At 40.2% G+C, this 18,389-nt stretch overlaps 1 protein-coding gene across 3 annotated transcripts in view; it reads left to right on the top strand.

The window, feature by feature from the left end:
- ALDH1A2 (aldehyde dehydrogenase 1 family member A2) overlaps nt 1–18,389 on the top strand; it is a 121,947-nt gene that overhangs the window by 76,302 nt on the left and 27,256 nt on the right. Inside the window, exon 1 of one of the 3 annotated variants that reach the window (XM_056572419.1) lies at nt 12,718–13,147. The exons of the other annotated variants lie outside the window; for them this stretch is intronic. Coding sequence (XP_056428394.1) covers nt 13,031–13,147 — 117 coding nt within the window. The 5' untranslated portion in view covers nt 12,718–13,030. Of the gene's footprint in view, nt 1–12,717; nt 13,148–18,389 lie in introns of those variants that run through there. 3 annotated transcript variants of the gene reach the window in all.

Below are 18,389 nucleotides of genomic sequence, written 5' to 3'. Positions count from 1 at the left end.
GCTCCATAGGGTAGGAAAACCAATACACCTAATGTCAAACAGTCACATAGCAAGGTTATATTGAGGGGGGGAATTATATCATATTATATTGCTTGGGCTGATTCCCTAAGTTTTCCTATACATATATATTACTTTCTATAGAACAGTGTCCTGCTGTGTCATTCACTAGACTTGAGTTATAAGACACTTATTTTCAGCCACAGCAGGAAGCCTCCCCAAGAGTAGACACTTGGCTATCCTGCTAAATAATAAAAATAAAAAAAAGGGATCCTGACGGAATCTTGTCAAACGGACACTTTTAACCATGATGGATGCCCCATTGAAAATCTATGAATCTGTGAATGGAGCTGTTTGCAACTAATAAATACGCAAAACGGACATTTCAACAGAATAGTCAAATGTGATGTGAACAGGTCCTTCGAGTTACAACTTGCTTTGGTTTTTATTGGATTTTCAACAAACTTGCTTTGGTACTAATGGACATTTGTGAAATGTGAAAAAAATGGCATCTACAAAGAAGTCATTAGATGTAATCTTACAAAAACAAAAAGAAGTACACCATATAGCGCACACCCAATCAAGCGCAAGAATCTATATTAGAAAAAAATACAAAAACACATACATGTCTAATCAGACAAAACCCCATAAAAACATTTAAAAATGCACAAACATGCCCACCCACAACAGGGGGAGGCCCCTCGGGGGTTTCTATTGGGTAGACATGTTGTATGTGTTTTTGTATTTTTTCTAATACAGATTCTTGCACTTGATTGGGTGTGCGCTATATGGTGTACTTCTTTTTGTTTTGTTGGATTTCTATTTGGTACACGCAGTAGAACCCCCTCCCCTTTTTTTTTGTTATCTATTAAAGATAAGACTGTTAGTGTCCTAGTGTTTCATTAGATGTAATCTTGGCATTTCATTACCCATTGTCTTCCCCATTACATCATTATTACAAATGAAGGAGTGATGTATCATCATCGTAAAGGGTCTATTCACATGGCAGAATTTCCGCTTGTGGAATTCAGCTTCAAATTAAAGGGGCACTCCGGTGGGAAAAAACATTTTGTTTAAATCAAATGGTGCCAGAAAGTTAAACAGATTTGTAAATTACCTCTATTTAAAAATTGTAATCCTAGTACTTATCAGCTGCTGTATACTACAGAGGAAGTTCTTTTCTTTTTTAATTTCTTTTCTGTCTGACCACAGTGCTCTCTGCTGACACCTCTGTCCATGTCAGGAACTGTCCAGAGTACGAGCAAATCCCGACAGCAAACCTATCCTGCCCTGGACAGTTCCTGACATGGACAGAGGTGTCAGCAGAGAGCACTGTGGTCAGACAGAAAGGAAATTCAATAAGAAAAGAACTTCCTGTGGAACATATAGCAGCTGAAAATTACTGGAAGGATTAATATTTTTAAATAGAAGTAATTTACAAATCTTTTTAACTTTCAGGCACCAGTTGATTAGAAAAAAAAATAGTTTTCACTGAAGTACCCTTTTAAAGCCCATAGACTTCTATGGGATTCCACATTCCTATTCACACTTCTGAATTTCAATTCAAAATTCAGAAGTGGGAATGGGAGTGCGGAATTCCATAGAAGTCTATGGGCTTTAAAAGGGTACATCAGTGAAAGGAAGAAGGCTTTAATTTTAGGAAGAATTCCACAAGCGTAAATTCTGCCATGTGAAGATCCTCGCAGTGATGTCCAAACTGTGGTCCCACTTCAGCTGCTATGGAAACACAGGATAATAGCTGACCAGGTGAAAGATTGTTTCTGTGGTAAAAATTCATGCACTCATCCTACTTGGATGACCCCCAAGCTTCCCACCATAGAACTATTTGAGATTTTATATTGATGACCTTGTAGAGAGGTTGAATAGTAAAGTAGAAATCTTTGCAGATGATACTAAACTCTGTAAAGCGGTAAACACTATAGAGGACAGTGCACTGTTACAAATGGTTCTGGATAGGTTGGAGGTTTGGGCTGGGAAGTGGCAGATGAGGTTCAACACTGATAAATGTAAGGTAATGCACATGGGGAGGAAAAATCCGGGCTGGGATTATGTATTAAATGGGAGCACACTTGGGACCACTGACGTGGAAAAGGACTTGGGAGTCTTAGTTAACAGTAAATTTAGCTGTAGTGACCAGTGTCGGGCAGCTGCTGCCAAGGCAAATAAAATAATGGGGTGCATCAATAGGGGCATAGATGCCCAAGACAAGGAAATAATTCTACCGCTGTACAAATCACTAGTCAGACCACACATAGAATACTGTGTACAGTACTGGGCACCAGTGTACAAGAAAGATATAGTGGAGCTGGAGAGGGTTCAAAGACGGGCAACCAGAGTGATACGGGGAATGGGAGGACTACAGTACCCAGAAAGATTATCAGAATTAGGGTTATTTAGTTTAGAAAAAAGAAGGCTTAGACGAGACCTCATCACTATGTATAAATATATCAGGGGACTGTACAGAGATCTCTCCCATGATCTATTTGTACCCAGGACTGTATCTATAACAAGGAGGCATCCTCTACGTTTAGAGGAAAGAAGGTTTCTTCACCAGCACAGACGGGGGTTCTGGAATTCTCTCCCGGAGGAGGTGGTCATGGTGAACTCAGTAATAGAGTTCAAAAGGTGTCTGGATGCATTTTTGGAGAGTAATAACATTACAGGTTATGGATTCTAGATTTATAGGGACAGAAGGTTGATCCAGGGATTTATTCTGATGCCATATTTAGAGTCGGGAAGGAATTTTTACCTCTAGTATGAGGTTTTTTTTGCCTTCCTCTGGATCAACTCAGTAGGGACTCGCTAGGGTTATAGGTTGAACTTGATGGACTCTGTTACTATGTTACTATGTTATGAACTATGAGTTGCAGCAAACTGTGCAATTTGAAATTACTTCTAGATACATAGTCACATGGGGACAAAGTAATAATCTTTATGCCCATTATGTCAATATGAGGAATAACACCCCAGAAAGAGTCTTCACATTAGGATGAAGAACCTTAAGTCCTGCAGGAAATATTCTGATTAAACAATCGTTTTTGTTAGAATCTGATAGGGGAATTTATTTTTAGTGGAGAGTAGTCTATATTAGACAAATGTTTGCACAATGGTTTATTTCCACAAAAACTGTGTGCATTTTCACATGGTATAGCTCTAAGTGCTTTTGTAAAAAGTGCTTTAGTAGAACAAATTTACAGCCGTTACATGCAGTGGGGACATACAGATAGCATTATACCAGGAAACATAATATTGAGATACATTGTTATTAAAAGGAAAACGGTCATCTTGTTCACCCACACTAAACCGAATACACTGGGGTATAGTGTTGATGATCAGGGGACCCATGATGGGTCACTGACTAAAATACATACCTTCAGTCCGGAGATGTGTTCTACCAAAGATCTGCTTCCACCTTCTCTGAATTGCGTGCTGGAGGCAGCCCATCAGCTCAATTTGAAAACTCATTGGCCCTCATTTACTAACGTGAAACCGACAGTTTTTGTCGGGTTGTGCGACCAAATTTGTGTCGCGTAGCCCATGCGACACAAATTTGGCCGCACAACCCGACAAAAGATATCATCACTCCGAGTGTTTTTAAACCCGTCAAAATGGGCGTGGTTGTCACAATAAGGGGCGTGTTCCTGACAAAAAACAAAAAACACTCGGAGTATGAGGAAAAACTCACAGGAAAACCTGTGAATTTTTCTTCACCAAAACCCGACAACTCTGAGCTGTCGGGAAATTACTGAAAACCGAGTGAATCCTACCCTCATCATGGAACAGGGTCTGTTCCATGTTGGGGGTAGTAGTACAGGGGTTGACGTCACCATCAGTGCGCACAGTGACAGCGCACAGCAACAGCGCCGAAGGCAGGAGCATTGCGGACCTTGGACCCCGGCAACAGGTAATTATAACACCGGAGATGGGGGAGGCGGTGGGGCAGCTCCGGTGATGGCTGAGGATTGTGTATTGTAGCGAAGTGGGGACCAGATAACGCTATATGTCTGCTCCCCACTTCGCTTCTATACACATGCCTCTGAGGCGCTATCATTGATAAGTATTAGCCAGTGGTCTCCAACTTGCGGACCTCCAGATGTTGCAAAACTACAACTCCCAGAATGCTCCGTGCATGCTGGGAGTTGTAGTTTTGCAACAGCTGGAGGTCTGCAAGTTGGAGACCACTGCATTAGTCATTGATAGCGCTTCAGAGGCATGTGTATATACATGCGCTGTGCGGGGCATATATAACTTGAGCTGTGCGGGGCATATATAACTTGCGCTGTGTGGGGAATATATAGCTTGCGCTGTGCGGGGCATATGATTGCGCTGTGAGGGGCATATAAACATGCGCTGTGCACTCTCCGAGAACATGCGACACTTTTAGGAAACCCGTGGGACACATTTCCAAATCCGTGTACCAAAAAATAAAATTGTCGGGCGACAGATTAGTAAATATGGAGATTTTCACTCAATGAGGGCCATTGTCTGTTACTCCACATCCTAGTAATATGGAATCGCTGGTCACGTGATTGCATGCGCCGACTGAACGCTCTAGTGATCAGCAACAATGAGGTACATATTTTAGTCAGTGACCTCTCATCGGTCTCCCGCTCACCAACACTATAACCCAGTGTTTTGGCTTTAGTGTTGGTGAACAGGAGGACCATTTTCCTTTAAAGCGGTATTCCACTGGAAAAAATTTTTTTAAATCAACTGGTGGCAGAAAGTTTAACAAATCCCCATAGCAACCCTATCCTGCTCAGGATAGTTGCTAAAATGGACAGAGGTGTCAGCAGAGAGCACCGTGGTCAGACAGAAAGGAAATTTAAAAAGAAAACAACATCCTGTGGAGAACACAGCAGCTGATAAGTACTGGAAGGATTAAGATTTCTAAATAGAAGTAATTTACAAATCTGTTTAACTCTCTGGCACCAGTTAATAATAAAAAAAAATGTTTTCCAGTGGAGTACCCCTTTAAACCTGATGTTGACATAATACAGTATACTCTACTCTAGATTTTCTACCTATATCATTGCCTAGCTGACCATTTATGGCATTACCAGGATCAGGACAAGTCCTTGATGTCAATGGCAGACTTTTCTAAAAGAACCACCCCCTGCCCTCTTCCCCACTTTTTCTTTGATCACTAAGTTGTATTTCCCTTGCACTTAATTTAACATCTGCAAAATTTTACTAAATGGGAATCACACACATCGATTTTCCATTTAGTTTAATAATTAGACAGTGGACATTTTTTATAGCTCAAAAAAAAAATGACTCAAAAAATGTAGACTTTGGATATGTTCACATGGCGGAATTTCCGGGCGGAATTTTCGAGCAGAATTCCTTGGAAATCCCATTAATTTTAATGACATTCTGCTGCACTTTGCACACAGCGGAATTTCTGTGGCAGACTTTTCTACCACGGAAATTCCGATTCTGGCATCCACAGAAAATATTCTTTCTGCGAATTCCATTCGGAAATACATTGCCATCTATGAGACATCGCAATTCCGAGCAGTGCCTAGCGTCCATCCGTCATATATGCAGAATGTCCATTCATATTTTCCAGGCGGACATTACGTGAGCGCAGTGTCCCCATTTCCGGGATGCACCCACATGCGGATCCCGGCCCGTCACTCACCTCGTCCTGCTCCTGCATCGCTCACTCTCTCAGCTCGACACACGCGTCCCCATCCCTTAGGAGGCGCGCGCGCACCGGAGCTTTGAAATTTAAAGGGCTAATAAGCCCATTATAAGTTAAAGCACCTGACAGCACATTATAAGTTGTTGCACCTCTCACACCCAGGTGCCAGATCTTCAGTGCCTATTTCCTGTGAGAAAACGTTCCCTATTGCCTGTTTTGCCATACCAGTGTATCCAGACCTTCCTGCTATGTTTTTTTTACTACGAACCTTTGCCGCCTGCCTTGACCTTCTGCTACGTTGACTACGCTACAGCCTCCTCCTTTGGTACCTCATCTTGCCCAGTTACCTGTGTGGTCGAGCCGTGTCGGGGGTAGCGACCTGGGTGTCGCCTGCCGAAGCAAGCCCACCCTGCCTTGTGGTGAGCTCTGGTGAAGACAGTTCCTATACAATAGCCTTACAGTTGAGGATCCATTCAACAAAAGATGAACAACCATTTTGCAGACATATCCATACACATTTTGATCCATATTAGCTATCAAGCTTTGTTTACACGACCGACTGTCCGTACAGAGAATCTCCATGTGGAAAGTCTGCGAACTGCGGAAATTCCACCATGTGCACAGCACAATCCTGTTGAATTCAATGCTGAATCTGGCACAGAAATTCTGCCGTGTAAACATGGCCTTACCATTGGCCATACATGATCAATGACAATTTCTTGGAGCATTCAAGGATTGTTTCTGGACAAAATATATTTTTATTGACAGCCAAAGACTGTCCAAGCATACTGGGAGTTTTGAAAAAGCTGGAGGGACCTTGGCTGGGTAACACTATGTATGACCACCAAAAGAGCAAAGGAAAGTAAGGTAAGGCACAGTGGAGGACTTTTAGTCCAGAGTGGGTGCACAAGCTCCAGGGGTCCGACTCAAGATCCCAGATAATTGAAGAAAATACGGAAGAAGCGGCACTCCAGGGATTGTAATCCAAAAAATAGTTTTATTCACCCATCAGTGAGATGTATGACCACCTTTAGTCAACTGATTCATCCAGCAACATGTGTGCTTGGCTTTGATAAACATGCATGTTAAATACCGTATTTATCGGCGTACAACACGCACTTTTTAGGCTAAAATTTTTAGCCTAAAGTCTATGTGCGTGTTATACGCCGATACACCCCCAGGAAAGGCAGGGGGAGAGAGGCCGTCGCTGCCCGCTTCTCTCCCCCTGCCTTTCCTGGGGTCTAGAGCCCTGCTGCCGGCCCTTCTCTCCCCCTGGCTATCGGCGCCGCTGCCCGTTCTGTCCCCCTGACCATCGGTGATGGCGCCCCATTGCCGGCGCCGATAGCCAGGGGGAGAGAAGCGGCGCCGACAGCCAGGGGGAGAGAAGGGGCAGCGGCACCCTTTGCCGGCACCGCTGCCCCGTTGCCTCCCCCCATCCCCGGTTGCATAATTACCTGTTGCCGGGGTTGGGTCCGCGCTGCTTCAGGCCTCCGGCGTGTGTCCCCTGCGTCGTTGCTATGCACTGCACGGCGCGGCGTACTGACGTCATGCGCCGCGCAGCGCATAGCAATGACGCAGGGGACGCACGCCCGAGGCCTGAAGCAGCGCGGACCCGACCCCGGCAACAGGTAATTATGCAATCGGGGATGGGGGGAGGCAGCGGCGCCGGCAATGGGTGCCGCTGCCCCTTCTCTCCCCCTGGCTGTCAGATAGCCAGGGGGAGAGAAGGGCCGGCAGCAGGGCTCTAGACCCCAGGAAAGGCAGGGGAAGAGAAGCGGGCAGCGACGGCCTCTCTCCCCCTGCCTTTCCTGGGGGTGTATCGGGGTATACACGTGCACACACGCACCCTCATTTTACCATGGATATTTGGGTAAAAAACTTTTCTTACCCAAATATCCTTGGTAAAATGAGGGTGCGTGTTATAGGCCGGTGCGTGGTATACCCCGATAAATACGGTATATACGTGTGTGTGTGTGTGTGTGTGTGTGTGTGTGTGTGCGTGTGTGTGTATAACATCATATATGTATGTACAGTTCATTTAATTATAGGGTCCATTTCTTGTCACAGAATGATTGTTAAAAAAAATCTAAAAAACATGTCAACTATGGGTTGTAGCTACAGACACTTATATATGTTCTGTTAATGTTAGACTTAGGTCATTTGACTTATTGTTGACCACTTCTATTCTATACATAGTATTTACACTATGCCGTGGCACAATAATCGTCAAAAATTATCAGCATTAAACAAAATAACAGAATTTATTTTATTTATTTAATTTGTTCAATTTTTGTGCAACAAGCCAGCAATACATGTTAACCCTCCAATGGCTGGGAAGGTTCATTTTGTTGACATGCTTGGCTGTTTGTCTGTAAACCACAAGGAGGCAGCGCTGAGCTGGAGCAGTGTGCTGCTGTAAGACTATGCTGAAGCATGTAGCAGTGTGTAATAAAACATTCCTATAAACACTCCAATACCAATCATGTACTGCTATGCATATAATGGATATTAAGGATTTTGGGATCAGCAAAAAAAATAAGTTTGACTTATAATTCATTCCACATTTGAGGTTTACATTGAGATACATTTATAAGGAAAGTTTTTCAATGTGTGCCAGAACATTTCAAGCCGTGATAGGATTCATTAGTGGGAAAACCACTTCTTATTTGCCTATAATTTTACCATAAAAATAAATCTCTCTCTTATTTGAGCTAATTGTAGTTCTGTAGTTTTACTAAGACTCAGTTCGCACTCTTTATAGTTTGATAAGGGGAGATTTATAAAAACCTGTGCAGAGGAAAAGTTGCCCATAGCAACCAATCAGATCGCTTCTTTCATTTTTTAAAAGGCCTCTGCAAAATGAAAGAAGCAACCTGATTGGGTGCTATGGGCAACTCAGCACCTTTTCCTCTGCAGTCTCTACATGCAGTCTTTTCTTATGGAGGTAAATGGGAAATCTAATGGCATAAGGGCATACATTGAGTGCTACAGTTTAGGGTAGGAACATACTATGTTTTGGCCCTATTAATCGAAAACAGGATTCTGACGTATACGGTTAGCGGGCACAGCAGACCCCATTCAATTCTATGGCCGAAAGGAGTCACATAGACACTCCTTTCGGGACATGTGCACTATTTCAAAAGCACAACAGCTCCTGTCATGAGTTTCCTTAAAAAAGTGCATATGTCCTGAACAGAGTGACTAGGGGGTGACTCCATTTGGCAGCAGAAGTGAATGGGGTGCGCTGCTCCCATTAACAGTATATGTCAGCATCCTGTTTTCGGCAAGATGCCAAGAGATATGATTAATGGGGGCTAGAAGGTAGTGTGCAAGGTGTAATGCCAAATGAGCCTAAGGGCCGATGCTCACTACTGACATTGCGAGCGGATTCCGCCTTTAGCAGATTTCCATTGGTCTCAATGGGAGGCTGCTACTTACTTCACACATTGCAAGGAATTTAAAGGGATTATCCACCATAAGATGATTTTAGCATGTACCTGCCAGACAGTAATGGACATGCTTAGGAAGGATATGCACTTGTCTTGGGGCTAAATGGCTATGTCATGAGATTACCATAACACTGTGGCTAACTTTTTGTGAACTGGTATTTCCTGTTTGAGTTTTCTTCTTTTGACTACAAATCCCATAATTCCATTTTCCTCCCTCCCACACATCAGCCACCCCACCCATTGAAACATAAATGAGCTGCATCCATTCAAAAGACCTGTGGTTTTCAATCAGGGTGCCTACAGCTGTTGCATTAGCTGCAGATTCATTTCTTTCCCACCAAACGATCCCTCCACCCATTGAAGCAGACAGGCTCCCTGTCATCAGCTGACTAGTGAGTCAGGTCTTGGCCGCATTGCAACCTGGGAAAAATCTGAGACAACAGCCATTTTTTATGCTGGTAAAAATAAATATTGGAGTGAAAATCACAGAAGAATTGTGAGAAAACCATCACACACAGGTACAGACACTACTATATTATGAACTACACTAACTTTACAGCCCCGTAGCATAGTCAAATAAAAAAAAAATCCTGGAATACCCCTTTAATCCCACCCAAACAATGCACATGTTCATTCTTTAGGCAGAATCCACCTGCAAAAGCCTATGGGGGAGATTTATCAAAGGATTTAGACTGGTTTTTCTTGTCTAAATTTGTCGCACAGAAAGTCGCAGTCTAAATCTGTGCGACTTTTCTGCGACTTTTGCTCTAGAGGATTTTTAGAACATGATGCATGCAAGTCTATTTTAGATGGAAATGCATTGGAAAATGCATTGGTGCTGAATTTATCAAAAGCGACTTTTCAGCGACAAGTCGCATAGGCTGAAAGTACGCCGAAATGTCAGACCATGTTGGAGCAGGTTTAAATATAGACTAAAGTATAGATCATGCAGTCTGTGCACAGAATTTATCAAGAGCTGTGCGCCATTTGATAAATTAGGTGCACAATAGACCAGACTAACCCTCTGTAGTTTGGTCTATATTGATGCGGGACATAGACAACTTTGATAAATATCCCCCTATAAGTCTGTATTTCCCAACCAGGGTGCCTCCAGCCAACGGCTGTCCGGGCATGTTGGGAGTTGTAGTTTTGAAACAGCTGGAGGCACTCTGGTTGGGAAGCACAGCCATGGGTCAATGTTACTTTGATGTCTCTATTTTCGCAGTAAAAATATGCATGGAATAAGAAACAACTCCGGGCAGCATGGATTCTGCAAGGAAATTCCTTCCAGATTTCCCTCTGTGCATGAAGAAAAATATATTGATAAATACCACTGAAAAAATAGTTAAAAAAAATATTGTTAGAAAAATGGTGTGTGTGTGAATTCAGCCTAAATCAGTCGCAGAAAATGATATAAGTATGCCCCATACATTACAATAGAACAGGGTTCCCCAACCCGGGTGCCTCCAGCTGTTGCAAAGCTACAACTCCTAGCCAAAGACTATCTGGGCATGCTGCAAGTTGTAGTTTTAAAACAGCTGGAGGCAACCTGGTTGGAAAACACTGCAGTAGATGCAGTAGTGCTCCTGCATTATTTAGGCTATGTTCAGACAGTGGAAATTTCCATGCGAATATTCCCTGACAGTGGAGCGTCGGCAGAACATGCCAGCACTAGGACCGCTCGGAAATGCGCCATCTCATAGACATGTGTATTCTTTCTGCAGGCTCTGTAAGCGCAATGTTTCTGCTGCGGAAATTCCACCGTGTGCACAATGCCATTGCTTCAGAATGTCTATGCAAAATTCCACTGCCGAACAATGCACGGAAATTCCATTGTGTGAACATAGCCCTAGGGTATGTCTGGCTAGAAAACACAGACAGAAAATCCACAAATTTGAATGTTTTGTCAGCACTAGGACAGCTCGGAAACTGTTCGGATGGCAACGCATTTCTGAGTGGATTCGACAGAGGCCAGAATGGAGATTTTCACTGCAGATTTTTCTGCCGCAGATATTCCACCATGTGCACAGTGCAGCAGTATTCCATAGAAAGCAATGGAATTCTGCTGCAACACTATTTCCTGGAAATGTCACCATGTGACCATGCCCTTAGATTACAATTCCTGCTCCACATCTGCATCCAGCTATCATTAGCACAAAACACACCTTGCAGTTTACTTACCTTTATCACACTAGATAATAAGAATAATCCAATTAGATAACGCTTGATGCACATGAAATCCCAACCTCCCAGACCTCAGATGGCTGCGCTTCCTGACTGATAGGTAAAAAAAAAAAAAGGGGAAAACATAAATAAGGGTGCATTTTTGTCTCCGTTAAAGTAAGTTTAATTTTCCTGTATGTAAAAACATAGTCAACTACACTACTGTGTACATAAAAAAAAAAATATCACGTTATAATACTTTTTTTTTTTTTTTTTTATGGGAAATTGATTTTCCTGTCTAGTATGCAGCAGCATCTGTTAATATATAAAAATGTTTCCTAACGTATATATTAAAAGGAGACAAAAACGCAGCATGAGTCCACCCTAATGAAGAATTGTGCCATGCCTGCTATAGGTGAAAGCACTCTTTATTAGACCATGAATTGATCATCACCCGGACTCTGCTGCAGAATCTTCATTTTATTAACTATTCGTAGTACACTCACATTTAGATAAGCGCCATAGGTACGATCTAGGATTATAAAGCAGGGGGTGATAAACTGTTCCTTGTGTGAATAGGGTCATTTTAACTGTTGTTGCAGTACTTGATATCAGTCAAATACCTTGTTATTTATTATGAAACAAACGTGTCTGCCATTATTTATATAGCAAACTGCTATATAGTCAGTATTTTTCTTTGCTTATCTTGATACTACTGCATGTTAGATACATTTTACTTCTATAGCTTCTTCAAGAAATGTTTTATGGTTTTGTCAGCAGTAGATAAATATGCTGAAACGCCATGCTGGGTATTGTAGTTCTCCAACACATAGAAAGGAAGTGAACGCACTGAGCTAGTAGTAAAGTGTTCCTCTAAATGATGTTTAGTAAAGCCAAATCTTCAAAGCTCTTAAAAATTCATCAGCAGGGATTATAATCCCACATGGAGTGACATGCTCTGACCCATGTAGCTGGGCAGTCAGCAGTGGTCCTGGTTAGCAGCTTGTATCTAATTAGGTTCTGAGATGCTGGTCTGTTTGTTGAGCACATGGGCTACTGCACTTTTCTCTGATTATTTAAGGATACGTTCACACCTGCAGTTTTGATGCATTATTTATATATATATATATATATACACACATTTTTTGCAAGGAGTAAAGAAAATGGAATTATATAAGAAAGAGACTTTTTTTTTTAATCCACTCCTATTTTCGGCATTAAAAAAACTGCATCAAACAGGCACCTGTGAAAGCTCCTAAACCCTTTTGGCTTTTCCAGATGAATTAAAGACAACACTGAGGTGCTAATTATTTTGTAATTACTGCAAGTTAATCCCCTGCAAGGACTCTCCAAACTACCAGCCCTGGATAGAGTGTGTGCAAGTCAATGCTTCTCAGGCTGGCCAGAGATGTTGAGGTGTTGGGGGAGCCCACATCACACTCTGTAGCATTGAATGTGTTAACACAGAAGGGAAGTCCTATTGACTGCTGATGTGACTCAATAGGCTTGTGTTGAGTGGCTTATGTAAATAGACATTTGTAATTATATCATCATAGGATGAACCAGCCCCCCTGCTTCTCCCCCTATGTCCAATAAGAAAAGACCCAGCTTGACACCTGCCTATATACAGAGGAAAGGAGCAAATATCCAGAACACTCATCTTTTCTCCACCACAAACAAATATTAGGTCACTTGAAAAGATCCAGAGAGGAAGAGGGGGTTAACCAAAAGCCTCATTTACCAGCATCCAGCTATGACTTCCAGTAAAATAGAGATGCCTGGAGAAGTGAAGACAGACCCTGCAGCTCTGATGGCCTCTTTACATCTTCTGCCTTCACCCACCACAAACCTGGAGGTCAAGCACACTAAGGTATGGCAACCTTTTGCTGGGTGACTTGTGAAAAGTGTCTGGATCTCCTCCACTACACACAGGCACAGCTGCTATAGTACAGATAGGCTCTGAGCCTTGCTATCCCTTCTTACTGACTGCATTCCACTATGCAGCTGGGTCACCACAACTTTACTGAGCAATCCTAGAAAGTAACCTGTAACATGATCCTTTATTCCTTTAATGACATTTGTTATTCATATACTGGGAAGTTCACTATTTCTAGTAACAGAAGTTTTGCCATCATGTTGTGTAATGTATAATCCATCTTTATGACCTTGCTATTTATTCCAGGTAGTTACCCTGAATATAATCGATTTTCTTCTTTTCAGAACGCTTGTCTGCAGTCTATTCTCTTATATTTCTCTAGCATATTCCAGCATCTATATTTTAGGGTGCACACGCTTTTATCCCACTCTGGTTATAGATAACTATCCTGTTTGTTTTATCCATTTGGCAGCAACTTGTTTTACAACACTGTTAGTGTTTTGTTGTTCTGTTTCTTTTTTCTGTAGTGATTCGATTGTTTAACCTGTAAATAGTTCACAATAATTTGGCTAGCCAAAAAGAGACTTCTAGAAGTATATGATTTACTTTTTCCTATATGCCCAGGCCCTTTTAGCTATTTTTAATGTAAACACCAAAAAAGTTTAAAAAATAAAAAAAAAGGTAAAGACTAACAAATCCCAAAGGAACACTACTAGTTCCTAGAAGTATGTGTATAGATATTGTATCTATTTCTCCATTCAAAAAAGTGGATACCTTTTTTAGGCTTAAATAATAAATTGGGTCAAAAATAGACACTGTCCCTTTTGAAAGATGGGGACTTGAAAAGTAAGTGTATTTGTGTTCTGGCAGAAGAGTATAATTTTATTGTTATTGTATAACTTTCTATCCTTGAAAGATCTCCAAGTATGTGTCTTTTCTTTGCAAATAATCCCTTGCATTAGGCATTTTTGTCTTGATTTACATCCAAATCCATACTTCAGTAGTCTTTTTGGCTGTTTTGAAACTAAAAATCCCAGCAAGCTGCAACAGTAACTCTTATATAGCGTGTGCTAGGACTTATAGTTATATAACTGTCTGAGAAGCACAAGTACCAGAATGCCATGGCATGGTGGGACTTGTAGTTTCACAACAGACACAGAAAGCCACTGGTTGCAAAGTACTGCATTACATCACATGTAGGAGATATATTTTCTTAGTATAATGTGTAAGATAAGGAAACCAGTTCCATCAATCACAAACATATGTAGCTAGCAGCCCCCTATCTAGATGTACAATATGCTTTTATGTTTTCAATTGTTGAACATACAACAATTATGGAAGCTTTTACTATATGCTGAGTTATCATTTTCTTTGATGCCATAGATATGATGTGGTTAACATTGAAAATGTTTAATTTGAATCATGAAGTGGATAAAACCTACCACCAAGTTTAAAGTAGAACAACTTTCAAAGGGTTTGAGAGGGTGACCTGGTATAGTCCTCCTTTTAAAATAGATAACTTCCAAAATGAGTGTGCCACTTTTCACTTCATGATTGTTTCATTTGCTTTCCTGGATAAATGTATCCATGTTTTGCAACAAATAGTATTTATAATTTCTATTAAAATAGGAACCAGATTATGTAATGAATTTTATATAATAATGTAAAGGTAATAGTTTCCACTATGACTTGAATGCGTAACGTGTATGTGTTATTCGTATTATGCTATCTCCTTAACTGTGTAAGGTGGTTTGAAGGCTTTCTACAATTAAAAACAAAAATCCACGTACAGAAAAGAGGATTATAGATTGTTCTGATCACTATGGTATAGTGCCGTTCTCTATATTGTTCTGTAGAATCTTTTCTAAAAATAATTCTATAGATTGTAAGCTCCTAGGGCCAGCGTATGATCCTGGTATATCAGGCTTTCCCTTTTTATGTACTCAAGAAGAATGAAACAATAAAGACATATATTTAACCAAACCCCCCTGCTCATCATAGATAACCTTCTAAGGCTATTTTCACACATGGTATTTTTATTTTTTAACCAAAACCAGGAGTAATACAGAGACAGAGAAAAACTAGACTGGAAACATATGCACATTTTTCTGTTTGTTCCAATCCTGGCTTTGGTTATAAATGCTGACCGAAATATCGTTTAAACGTAGCCTAAGACTGTGTTCACACACAGTATTTTGGTCAGTACTTTTTAGCCACACACAGGAGTGGAACTGACACACAGAGAAATCTGTAATAGAAAGATGTTTTACCTTCTGTGTTTTTGAACCCGCTCATTGTGTGTGCTGAAAAATATTGACCAAAATACAATGGGTGAACCAAGCCTAAGGCTTCTTTAACACGTAGTTTTTTTGTTCAGGCAATTTTTAACATAAGGTTTTAAAAAATACTATGCAAAATGCCTAAAATGCACAACAATTGAAGAAAAGCCTAGCAGTCACAGAAGCATTGTAGTGTGCTCAATAATATTTACTTTCAGTTAACATCCCCCTTTTTACAATGGTTGCACCATATTGTGCCTCAGTATTTAAAGTTAAAATCAGTAGTGGAACATTATAGAATGTTTTGCACCTCTGTCTTGTGTAAGACCCAGTCCCTGGTTTTGGCTTTCAAGTACTAATGTAAAACGCTATTGTACTATAGTCAAAAGTGTATTTAGATGTATCAGATCTATTACTATAAGATTTCCTTATTATCAATACAGCAGGTGAATTATTTTGTCTCCACAGAGAGGGTAGCTAAATTGGGTGGGCTAATTTTTTTGTGATCTCAATGGCAAGTATATGTAAGTGGTAAAGTGAGTGTTAACATCCCTGACAATCAAAATATAATATGTATGGTAACAGAACCATGAAATGATGATCAATAAGGCTACAAACACAAAAACAGCAGAAGTTGTTGGTTTAGATGTAGCTTTTTGAGCCAAAGAGGGAATTGGATCCAAAAAGATGTAGAAGTCCCTTTTCTATACTTTTTCCTATTCCTTTGGCATTCATTCCTGACTGTAGCTAAAAAAAATGCCGTAAAAAGGGGGGGAGCAAAAACTGTCCAACCAAAAGGTCACACTTTTAATAAACATTTTTTATGTTTTTGGTTTCAAAATTTAATCTTAGGATTCAGTTATTTTTACAAATATAAACAAACCTGTTAGACAATATAAGGCGTTGTTTTTACTATATTCTTGGTGTGGGATTATTTAACATTTCTAGAATTGGTAAAATTGACTACTTGTCGTTTTACAAGGGAGTAAGGTTTCCTCCATAGAAGACAAAAAAAAAAAAAATATATATATATATATTTAAATGTATTTGCTTAACTGTCGCGTTTGCTTGCTATAAGATAGAAAGAATGTTTTTTGGGGACTACAGAAGCAATGCTTTCCAAATAGTGGCATCTGACTTTAGCTGGCATTTTTGGTGAATTTACACTTTGGTTAATAGATCAAATTGGCGACATATATAGTATATGACAACTGCTCAGGATTGTATTAAATTAACCTTCCTCAATGGATATTTATTGTTGCACTCTTAAAAAGAATGTTATGTCACTGCAAGGGGTAGCTGTAACTATTATGGCCATTCATGCCCCTACATGCTGATAGGCATTTCTACCATCTGGGTGAAAAATGGCCCAGATTAATGCTACAATGGTGGTTTTAACTCTTCAGTAATTATACGTCTTTGTGTTGGCAATACTGAACATAATTCTGTCACATAAACAGCAGGGGGACCAGCTTGGGTCTTACACAAGGATTTTATCTGCACTTCCTTCGATCCTAGTTGTATAAGGGAAACATGGGGGCGGGAGGGGGGGGGGGGATTAATCCTGAGCAGATCTTAAGATAGGTAGATAGCGAGAGATATATATATATAATATATATTTTTTTTTTTTCTGGCAATTAACACACAATATATAATAATGAATATCGGTTGATTTTATGTTTTTATTTCATGTTGAATTCAGTTCACACATTGCTAAAATTTCTGCCACCGAATCCCATGCATCTGAACTGGGTTGCTTCTTGCATGTGCAGGGATTATCTTATATTCTGATGAATGAAACTGTCGCAGAACTTTCTGTAATACATTTTCTGTGTGTGAACTAACTCTAAGAGCGCCTTAAGGATATAGCTGTGTCAGGAAAGTGCCGCAAATTCAGTACATAGCAGAAAATAATTGTCTAGTTTAGACAAAGATTCTCATCCATTTGTCAGCTCATGTAAACTTGGTAGGTAGCCAGAGCCTAGGAATGTTTTCAATTAAGATGGTTATTTGTGCAGTTTAGTTTAATGTAAATTAATCTGTACTCAATTTAGATACTTCCACTAAGAACAACAAACCCATAAAATAATATTGCATATGATTAAGTGTTAGAGATATTGTACCCCTCTATATAAAAAAAAATACATATATCATTTTTTTTTTTTTTTATTGCTATGCGTCTTGATGGTGTACATGACAGACATGTTGCAGAAGACATTTGCTGCATACCTGTCATAATTCTTTAACACACAGTATTTTGGTTAGTAATTTTAACCAAAACAAGAAGTGGAACTGACAGAGAATCTACAATGGAATATTTTTTTTTTGCTTTGTTTTTTTTAAGTGTGAACCAAGCCTTCAGACCTCAATAGAAGACAACCCCCCCCCCCCCCCAAAAAAAAAAGTTGTCGATTTTTAAAACTGTGGGGGGGGGGGTGCTAGAGTAGGACATTAAGAGTGGTAACTGCAACCCCCCAAAAATCTAAGTTTTAAAAAGACACCTCATTAAAAGAAAAAAAAATATATCCTAAAAAATCTTTAATTTCACCTGTTTGCCATTTAGTAGACCCTTCAATGTGTACTCAAAACTAGTGTGCTTTCAGCGTTTTATGGAATTCACTAATTCAGTCATACAATTGAAAAGTCTGTGTCACATTTAACTTTCTGATTTTGAGACCAGTCTATGGAGGGTTAATTCTCAATTTTATGCCTATCGACCACCTAGCTTGTTGATCCAAAAGTACCCTAAATTTACCATAAACTATACTTGTGTATCCCTAATAATCTTTATTAAATCTAAACAAAAAATGAAAATGTTAAAAACCCAGTGCTTTGCCACTTATCCGAATAACTGACTTGGTGTTTTATATGGCTTGACCGCTCCTATATTTAAATTTTATAGGAAAAAATATGAAAGATGGGTCCAGCTCCTGGTAGAGGAAATTTCCAAATAAAAC

Source organism: Hyla sarda, chromosome 4, assembly GCF_029499605.1.
Source record: "Hyla sarda isolate aHylSar1 chromosome 4, aHylSar1.hap1, whole genome shotgun sequence".
Classification (NCBI taxonomy): Eukaryota; Metazoa; Chordata; class Amphibia; order Anura; family Hylidae; genus Hyla; species Hyla sarda.
Note: the sequence above shows the minus strand (reverse complement) of the source record. Positions and strands in the feature narration are given on the sequence as shown.